The sequence below is a fragment of the Rhineura floridana genome, chromosome 8 (genome assembly GCF_030035675.1).
Source record: "Rhineura floridana isolate rRhiFlo1 chromosome 8, rRhiFlo1.hap2, whole genome shotgun sequence".
Classification (NCBI taxonomy): Eukaryota; Metazoa; Chordata; class Lepidosauria; order Squamata; family Rhineuridae; genus Rhineura; species Rhineura floridana.
The window spans coordinates 47,821,481-47,832,040 of record NC_084487.1 but is presented as its reverse complement, the minus strand read 5'-3'; the positions used below and the strand labels follow the sequence as shown (position 1 = coordinate 47,832,040).

At 41.7% G+C, this 10,560-nt stretch overlaps 1 protein-coding gene across 2 annotated transcripts; it reads left to right on the top strand.

Annotated features, from left to right (window-relative positions):
• The first annotated feature begins 175 nt into the window (after window positions 1-175).
• CENPM (centromere protein M) lies at window positions 176-9,277 on the top strand. Of its 2 annotated transcripts, none has more exons than XM_061639306.1 (6): window positions 176-664; window positions 3,161-3,240; window positions 3,954-4,052; window positions 4,536-4,615; window positions 5,081-5,172; window positions 8,048-9,277. In XM_061639306.1, exons 1-6 carry the CDS (start codon window positions 548-550, stop codon window positions 8,186-8,188), a joined length of 609 nt encoding a protein of 202 aa, XP_061495290.1. In that variant the 5' UTR covers window positions 176-547; the 3' UTR covers window positions 8,189-9,277. The 2 variants fall into 2 exon arrangements, with proteins under 2 accessions (XP_061495290.1, XP_061495291.1); XM_061639307.1 differs by lacking the exon at window positions 176-664 and adding an exon at window positions 1,048-1,212.
• The last annotated feature ends 1,283 nt before the right edge of the window (window positions 9,278-10,560 follow it).

Sequence of the window (10,560 nt, the reverse complement as noted above, 5' to 3'; positions counted from 1 at the left end):
AAGCTGAGCTTCAACCAACTTGTCTGTAACTCATTAGAAAAACATAATAAGCGGTGTTAAGAAGCCGCTCGTTCGTATAAGTTCCAGTTTTCCTTCGGCTTTCTTAATTCTCCCTACGCTGCCGCTCTCTGTACAGTCCCAGACGCCGCCCCCTCTTCCTCACGAGCCTCCCACTTGAAACTACGATATCACATACACCGTGCAGCTTCCAACGGTCCTCTCCACTCCCCACCCCCAGTGGCCTACATACAACACGTATGTACAAAAGTCAGCTGAACGCGCAGCTGTTTGAAGAAAAAAAGAGCAAGCTGTGCTGGCTCTCATGCGCCTCTCAACGCGGCATTCGCATCCGTTATTTAACGTGAGCGACCACAAAGGTCCTTCGGACGCAGTGGGCCTGCGCCCAGATTCCCATTCTCCCCCTTTCCCAGCATGGTGAAAATCCGCATGCGCGAATGCGACAGGCCTATGTATCTATCTCCTTGAGGGTTTTTTTAGAGGCCACACACCCAGATCTTCTCCTATAGCTGCGACGCGTAGAGATGTAATGATGACGTATACTGGCGGCAGTTTGAATCTGAGAACGCGCTGTTTTAGTTTTGTGGTGATGTCGACGTTGGCGGCTTTTGGCAAGCTCCCATCGCTTAACTCTGCCACTATTTTGGTATGTATTGATGGGTAGGTAAAGAATATCGTGAATGGGCAATTTTTTTCTCCTTTATTTCCGCTTTTGGCCTTGATCAGGTCTCTGGTAATTTTGAGGAAGAAAAGTGAATATCCACCTCCGCCAATCTATGTGATCCATTAGCTTTTAAGCCCGCCTTCCAGCTTTTCTAATTGGTATTTCTGTTCCCTTAATGCTTTCCCATTGGTTTTCCATTTTTGCATATTATTACTACGTAGCTGATGGTCCTGTTCTTTTTATGTGCCTTCAAGCTGGTATAACACAGTGGGGAGGAGAGTCTGCCTGGGAGTCTGAGTTCAAATCCCTGCTCGTGTCTCCTGGATATCAAGGGGCAGCTAAAGATCACCCCCACAGTGAGTGGTGCAGGGGTTACGTGCCTTTGCCCCCCTTCCGTGGGCAAGCTGCATAGTCCCAAGGAGCTCCCCCAGTTGGCAGTTGCGGACAAGGAAGGGGCTGGCTTGTGCAGCTGTGACAAGCTGAGTAGGCCCTAGCCAGCTGAGGAGGACTAGCCCCAGAGGGAGGCAATGGTAAACTCCCTTTGAATACTGCTTACCATGACATCCCTATTCATAGGGTTGCTATAAGTTGGGATCTACTTGAAGACAACCCATTTCCTTTTTTTTTCAAGTTGATTACGACTTATGGCGACCCTATGAATCAGCGACCTCCAAGAGTATCTGTCATGAACCATGCTGTTTAGATCTTGTAAGTTCAGGTCTGTGGCTTCCTTTATGGAATCAATCCATCTCTTGTTTGGCCTTCCACTTTTTCTACTCCCTTCTGTTTTCCCCGGCATGGTCTTTTCTAGTGAATCATGTCTTCTCATTATGTATCCAAAATATGATAACCTCAGTTTCATCATTTTAGCTTCTAGTGATAGTTCTGGTTTAATTTGTTCTAACACCCAATTATTTGTCGTTTTCACAATCCATGGTATACATAAAGCTCTCCTCCAACACCACATTTCAAATGAGTTTATTTTTTTTCTAATCTGCTGTTTTCACTGTCCAACTTTCACATCCATACATAGAGATCGGGAGTCCCATGATCTAAATGATCCTGACTTTAGTGTTCAGTGATACATCTTTGCATTTGAGGACCTTTTCTAGTTCTCTCATCGCTGCCCTCCCCAGTCCTAGCCTTCTTCTGATTTCTTGAATATTGTCTCCATTTTGGTTAATGACTGTGCCAATGTATTGATAATCCTTGACAAGTTCAATATCCTCGTTGCCAACTTTAAAGTTACATAGCTCTTCTGTTGTCATTACTTCAGTCTTCTTGACGTTCAGCTGTAGTCCTGCTTTTGTGCTTTCCTCTTTAATTTTTATCAGCATTCGTTTCAAATCATTACTGGTTTCTGCTAGTAGTATGGTATTGTCTGCATATCTTAAATTATTGATATTTCTCCGTCCAGTTTTCACACCTCCTTCATCTTGGTCCAATCCTGCTTTCCGTATGATATGTTCTGGGTACAGATTAAACAAACAGGGTGATAAAATACACCCCTGTCTCACACCCTTTCCGATTGGAAACCAATTCATTTCTCCATATTCTGCCCTTACAATAGCCTCTTGTCCAGAGTATAGGTTACACATCAGAACAATCAGATGCTGTGGCACCCCCATTTCTTTTAAGGCATTCCATATTTTTTCATGATCTACACAATCAAAGGCTTTGCTTAATCGCACAGGGTGATTTCCTTCTGAAGTTCCTTGGTCCATTCCATTATCCAATGTGTGTTTGCGATATGATCTCTGGTACCTCTTTCCTTTCTAAATCCAGCTTGGACGTCTGACATTTCTCGTTCCATATGTGGTAAGAGCCTTTGTTATAGAAGCTGATGGTCTATCTTCCCAAAATTGGGAGTGCTGCTTTGGCTCAACTGCAGAGCAGCTTTCAGTGCAGGGCTCTAGTCTTAAACAATTAGGTAAAGAAAAACTTTGGACCATGTGCAGAATTTATTTTCCTCTATCACCTCCAGGTCAACTCTTGCGCATCTCGAGCCAGGAGAAAAGGGTAGGTGTAACTACTATTCAGGTTTGTGCTCCTGTATTTCTGATGTGAAGCACTAGTTCGCTAGCCGTAGTGGTTGGTAAAGCTGGGTTTGCCAAAGTTCTTCCTTCCAGGTAAACAGTAAAACTACAATAGCGATACCCAATTCAACAGTGGGCAACTTAAGACCAGCCTTTTCCAACCCAGTGCCCTTCAGATGTTTTGGACTGAAGCTCCCATTCATCCCAGCCAGCACAGGTGTGGTAATGGGAGCTGTAGTCCAAAACTACAAGTGTGCCAGATTGGGGAAGGCAGCTTCTGACCAGCTTCTGAAGGTCAGAGGTGGACATAGGAGCTAGACTTGATGAAGAGGTGTGAGGGGAGGGGAGGACTTTGGAACAGACAACATTAATCTATTTCCTATACATAATTAATCCTGTTTTCTCAGCTATTGGCCAAATTTTATTTCCTTTTCTTTAATAGTTGGTGGGAACAAATGAAGTTTTCCAGCAGCAGCTAGCAGAGACGATTCTTAAAGAAAAACAAGATTTAAAAATAAATATGTAAGTAGTGAGAGCACTTCAATTTCTCTCAGATTAAATCTGGAAACTGTACTGCCTGAAAGATTTTTGTTCTCATGTCTGTTTTGTAGAATATTGCAGAACACCCTTGTTCTAAAGTAATGGACTCTTTTCTGCTACAGTTTTGTTATGTTCTAGGATAAAGTGCAATGTTCTAAAACAAGGAAAATCTTACAGCCCATTAATGGTCTTTGCTATATTGAGTTCTTGGCTTTATTCATACTTGGACAGGGCAGTGGTAAATAATGTTTTCTATTGTATGCTGTTGCATTAAACAGCTGTAGACTAAAATCTTCAGACATTAGATATGGCTGCATACACTCAAAACGTTCAAAGTCCACACGCATCCCCTCAAAGAATCCTGGAAACTGTAGTTTATTACAAGTGCTAGGAATTGTAGGTCTGTGAGGAACAAACTACAGTGGCCAGGATTTTTTATTTATATTTTTATTTAGAGATAAATGTGCTTTAAAGGTATGGTGTATATGAAGACATCTGCATATAAAACTGGGACTGGCCTGTTCTCTTATATTCAGCTTGGTACTCCTAGAGTTTATCTTTCTGCTTGAAGTGACTTGGTTGGTAGAATGTACCCGTGTTAATTGTCGCTGTTGGCTTCTTCCTATAAAGCTTCTTTAGGTTAAATCTGATCAGTTTTGTAGCCTTGACTAAAAATGCACCTTGGTTTCTTTCAGCCACTTGACAACCTCTCTTCCTTTACCTGCAGAGAGAGATCACATCCGGCCTCGGATTGATCTTATTGTTTTTATGGTTAACCTACAAAGCAAATACAGGTATGTGTAGAAAGCATGAGTGTGAAGGAAAGAGAAGTTTTTTTAAAAAGTCAATGTCATTGTGGTCAGAGGGTTAGGTATGAATATGGGAAGCAAAGGTCATTACCCCAATTGTACCAGCCAGCTCTGTTATGCCTGTTGATTGTATCTGAATAAAGCATCTCAGATTTATGAAGTGCTTTATTAAAGTCATTCTTTTTGATGCTTCTAAAAAGAATGACCTTTCAGGTATTCATTGCAACAAAAGGAGTTACCCTTTTCTAATTAGAATCTTAAAAAGAGCCTTTTTTAGCTTCCATTGAACTGGTTGAATTTACAACTCTTAATTTCAATTCATCCACATGCTTATAGATGCCTGGTCTCTTGCCTTATGATCTTGAATAGCTCTTGTCACTATAGACTCTATAATATAGAAAAAGTACAAGATGGAATCCAGTTCTAACTAACCTGTGCTTTGCTTTCTTTTGCTTGTCCTTCTGCCAGTTTTAAGGATATTGAAGCTTCACTGCTACATGTAGATGCTAACTTCTTCCTTGGAAAAGTGTGCTTTCTGGTCATAGGTGGTATGTATAAGACATCTTTCTTGTTCCAGACTTTATTATTCAAATGTTTTTACTAATTGCTTAATGCCTTTAAAACATAATAGCAACAACTTTATTCTGCAGTAGTTTCTTTGCCCCAAATGCAACAGAATTCTGCCTGAATTTTGCTGGTGGCCATGCTTCTTCCTTTCCAGTGTAGTTGGTTGAGAGACGATCTGTACCATTCTTTTTTTAAAAAACAAGCTAGATCTTCTGTGTGTGTTAGAACACTAAAGTGTGGTCTTTTCCCACAAAAATATGATTATTAGAAGATGATCCTAAAACATTGGCTTAATTTTTTAAAATATTTTTAAATAATATAAAATATTCCTGGTAATGGGATACACACAGAAAATAAAGGGGTAAATCAAAAGAAAAATATTGTAGTATCAAAAAATTATATAGGGCTGTAAATATCTAATATTTCTTTTCTCTGTTTTTAAATAGCTGGCAGAATGAATCAAATCAGTGTGGATATGAATACTATCTTGAAGCTGGCAGATCGTTACTGTAGTCCTGTTCTATTCTGTGAGCTGGAAGTAAGAGTCCTTGGTTTTTTATTGTAACATGGAGTAAGCAAATCCCTCTTGCAAACTAATACTGCACCTGTGTAACTTATTGGGCTGGCGTGCTTCCTCTGTTTTCAACTGTTGTGACCATTGGCACAGGGCATGACTACAAGGGCATGGAGAGAGATACAGGTCTAGAAACCCTAGAAAGATAAACAATGAAGAGAAAGCTAATTATCAGCTTTGTTTGGCAAGGGGCTCATAATTTCTTGCTCACTAAGCTAAAACTGTGGTCACAAGGAGTTTATTTATATATTGGATTTATATCCTGCCCTTCCTCACATTAGGAGCCCAGGGAGTTTGTTTTGTCCTGCAGAGTTTCAGTGTGCCTGACCTGGGCCTTATAGTGGTCAAGGAAGCACTCATCATTCTTTCTGCAGGAATGGGTGGCAGAGAACTTGCTATTGAAACAGATTATCTTGACCCATTTCATTTTGGGTTCAGGCCTGGTTATGGAACTGAATCGGCCTTGGTCGCCCTGATGGATGACCTTTGTTGGGAGGACAGGGAGAGTGTGACCCTGTTATTCTTACTTGATCTCTCAGCAGTTTTTGATACCATTCACCAGGTATCCTTCTGAGCTAATTTGGTGAGATGGGTATCAGAGGCACTCTTCAACAGTGGTTCCGCACCTATCTCCAGGATCAGTTTCACTGGGTGATTGTCCTGGCAGTTGTGCTGTGTGGTGCCACAGGGTACCCTCTTGTCCCCAATGCTGTTTAACATCTATATCAGTGGTTCCCAACCTCTATGAGCATGTGACCCCCTTTATAAGCTGAAAATTTTTTGTGACCCCCCTCCCCCCAGGGAGGCAGGCTGGCTGCCAGGAAGGAAGGGGGAAAGCAGCCTTTCTTTGCAGCCTTGCTTCTTTTTGCTTCACAAAAAGCTCTCTCCTCTCATTCTAAGCAAGGGTGTTGCCAGTAGCGGCAGTGCAAGGAGATGGGAATCAGTGATAGTAATCCCCTCTTCTTCCTGGTAGCCCCACCCTCAGCCTCCTTTGGCATCTGCCATGTATTTTATAGGCAGATGCCTGCCCTTAGTGCACCTGAAAGACGCTCTGGCGCTTCAGCAAAAGGCCTCCCCTCTCGTTTGGAGCAAGGGGGAGGTGTCATCTGCAGCGCCAGTGGAAAGCAGACAGTGTCGAGGGAGTGAAGACTTTTTTAAAACAATTAATAAATAATTCATTTCTTTACTGTTCGCGGCCCCCCTGGGGGTCGCGGCCCCCAGGTTGAGAACCACTGATATGAAGCCCTTGGGAGTGGTCATTAGGAGATTTGGGGAGAAGAGTCAGCAGCTCTATTTCTCGATAACATCTGGACCAGTGCCTGAACTTGGTGGTGGGCTGGATGAGAATAAACTGACTCCAAATCTGAGCAAGATGGAGACACCGTGTGTAGGTGGTTCCCAAGTCTGGATAGTTGGTCAATTGCCTGCTTTGGATGGGGTCATATTGCTGTAGTCTGGGGTGCTCCTGGATTAATCTTTGTCACTAGAGGCCCAGGTGACCTCCATGGCTAGGAGTGCCTTTTACCAGCTTTGGCTGATAAGACAGCTGCAGCTGTTTCTGGACCGGAATAGCTTGACCACTGTCATCCATGCACTGTTAACCTCCAAGCTGGATTACTGTAATGCGGTCTATGTGGGGCTTCCCTTGAGGTTGGTCCAGAAGCTGCAGCTCATGCAAAACATGATGGTACAACTACTTACTGGGGCAGGATATTGCCAACATGTTACCCTGCTGATCAAAGAATTGCACTGGCTGCCCGTTAGCTACCGGGCTAAGTTCAAAGTGCTATTTTTGGTGTCTAAAGCCCTATACAGCTTGGGACAAGGATACCTGAAAGATCATCTTACCCTTTTATATACCCAGTCAATCACTGTGCTCTGCAAATGAGGGCCTCCTGTAGATACCATCTTATCAGGACATCTGTTCCACACAACACAGGAAGCAGACCTTTAGGGATGCATCACCTACCCTTTGGAATTCCCTTCCCTTAAATATTAGACAGGCACTGTCTCTGTTGTTTTTTCGATGCTTACTGAAGACCTTCTTTCAACAAGCATTTTAAGTAGAGCCCTTACCCTACTCTCAATCTGTATTGGAATTGGTTTTTTAAAATATTTTTAAGATGTTTTAAGTGCTTTATCATCTGTTTGCTACCCTGGGCTCCCTTTGGGAGAAAGAGTGGGATATAAATTTAACAAATAATAATTTGCCCATGGGATCTTGGCCAAATACACACGTATACCATCCTTCCTCATGGTTTTGGAGCTGGGAAGGAAGCAGGGATTGATAACCAAACAATTGCTGGAACAATGCCTCCCTCTTCAGGCCCAAAGTGTGGATTAAGTCTGGTTGCTCACCAGAGGGTAGCAACCCATTTGCCATTGTAAGCCCGCCTCTGACTGTATATAGCAGATGCTGCTTTAAGCTAATTCTTATCCTTTCATTACTCCTTCCTATGTTCCAAATTATGTTTGTGTTAGAAAGTTGGCTCTCTATGTTTTTCAAGTGAGAAACAGATCCTCTCCTTGTTTGAGTAAGTAGAACTCAGGTTTAGAATTCCACTTGCTGCAGAACTGGAGTTGAGACTTGTCTTGCTTACATGAGACATTGTGGAGATATTGTTATGTATGCATATTGCAGTGAACCTTCTCTTGACTTCTGGCCTACTGTAGGACAAACACAGAAGTATTGGTGGGGCAGTTCTACTACCTAAGCTTGGTTTAAATGGTCTCTGGTCCTTTCCAGTTATATAAAAAACTTATTATGATTACTGTTTCTGTCTTGGTATCAACATAAGCTTCTTTACAGCTGTTGGATTTTTGTCTCTTCCTCTTCCAGTGTGAGAAGGTCAGAATTGCCACAGCTCAACGGCTGCTCCGGATGCTGCAAATATGTGCTGGTCATGTATCGGGAGTTTCTGCACTCTCCTTCAATTCCTTAATGAAAAGCTCCATTGATGACTCCAGTTTCATGGCATAAACCTTCCTTTTTTAGCTTTACTATCAATAATTTCTGGGTGAAAAAGTTTTCCAGGTATTTGGTTTTTTACAAGAAAGTAACATCACATGTTATAGTTCATAACAATACACGTGTGTGCATCTCAGAAATAAGGTTTAAATAATAAATAAGGCTTAATGAGGGCACTAGAAGTTGAGATTACATAACTTCAAAGCAGCCAAATCGGTCAAAGAACTTAGGTCCCATTTGTTGGCTTTCTAGATGGCCATCTTGTTTATCTACATGTATGTTTGGCCTTGTGGGGGATTTCAGTACTCTGTGTTCCAAAACTAAGCAGACAAATGGTCAGCAGGTAAGCATGGGTAAGTCAGTTAAATGTAAAGCCATGCTCCCAGAACCAATTGACAGGGCAAGTCCAGCTGCAGGTTAGCACTTCCAGTTATATCAAAGAAGTTGACATCTGTATTCTAACCCCAGCATGAAGAGGTGGACACCTCTCTTGCATACCTGCACACCTATGCTGGAGGTCTAGTAGACTCTGTTGAAAAAAGAAGAGTGTTGCTAACAATTCAGTCAAAACGTTAATGGGTTACTTGACCAACCCTAGAGTAAAGAATGTCATTAGTGGCCTTCTTGATGGATAGAGACACATGCCCAAGTCTGACAATCTGACAGACAATAATACATATGTTTGTGCTAGTTAAAAATAGATCACAGTACTGCCCAAAATAGCTCATTTCAGCCTGGTATCAGAGCATAGGTGGACTGAGAATCAAGAGGCATGTTTTAAGTTATGGTAAACATTGACTAGTTTGGAAGAATCTGCAAATAGCACAGAAGCTCTTAGAATAGTATTCCTCCCCCAATGGTTTACTTTTCCTATCCAAGTTCTGAGGTTCGTTATTGGATCCTTATTATGGATAGTTCTAGAAGCGTGTTGCTTCAGTGACAAATGAAGACTAACTTTTGTTCTTGAGATCAAGATGGTGTGCATCATATGTTCACATATTTGTACAGTCTAATTGTGCAAATCTGAAATATTTGTGAAAAATATTTGTAGTTTAGATTCATATAATGTGAAAAATAAAGATGTCCAGACTGTTTTCTTTATTCTCCATTTTGATATAATACTTGCTCTGAAGAACAACTGAAGGGGGGAACAAGCACTATTTCAATTATGATTAATTTCATACAGGACAATACTTTATGCATAGGAAAATCATAATGTGTGAAGCAGCCATGAGCAGTGCTGCTGGCATGACAAGTAGAAGCAAACAAGTCTTGTGAGGTCAGCAATTGACAGTCTACAGCTGGCCTAAGGAGGAAACTACCAGTATCCTGCCATCTCTACTGCTTTCTATTAAGGCACAGAGATGACATGTAACTTTCTTTCTGACTTTAGATAGAATTAACCTGGCAAAAAGTAGGCATGTGGTTGCTGGGCAACTACAGAAGCATCCATTTGGAGACATTTACTTGCCAGCAGAGATGCACGATTTCCTTCTGTTGCAGTTTTAAAGCCCAGATAATACGAAGTCAGATAGCAAGCTATGTATTGACCTTAAAGTGGCAGCAGCAGTGTGAATATCCCCACAACCAGCCATCATGCAAATAGCCTTATAGCTTAGCAGGAAAGCGAGTGCTAAGAGCAGCATGAACCATAAGGCCCAATAGCTGATGTAGGTACTGATCAAAGTTCTGCAAACTTCTAGCCTATACCTCTTTCCTATTGCCACCACCATGATCATGTCCATAATGTTCATAGAGGAGGGATATTTGTTGGAGCCAGAATCATTCGGGGGGGAGGGTCAAAGACATTGTCTACTGTAAAATAAATCTTGTGTATTATGGCATAGACTTGTAGTCTCCAGCCCATTTAATCCTACTGGGAAGAAGGGTGGGATATAAATCAAATAAATAAATAATCACAGGCATGTTGTATCTTTAGAAGATACTCACATGGGACACACACAGAGATGTAGGGAAATATGTAAACAGTAGGGCCAAATGGCCGTGAAATGCCAGAAGCAGCATGTGCAGTGGCCCTGAATGTAGCCGGAGATTGTTTCTTTGCCTATGTGTGATGCCTTGCAATTGTCACTGTAACCACAAGATGGTGACAACACCCTTATTAACTGCTCATATTCAAAGGCTTCAGGCTAAACTTCCTACTACTGAAACTATTGTATGTGTTGAGTGCCTGATCTGGGAAACAATTCCATAATGAAAACCTTAATACAGTATGCTAAAAAAAAATTAAAGCTGCAGCTTGCATTTTGCTTTTATTTCATGAATGGGGCAAAATTCATGGCAGCTAATTGGGATTGGTCAATTGTCCATGCTAATTGATAATTCTTTGCTGTTTCTCCACTTTTATCTAGAAAGCAAATGCT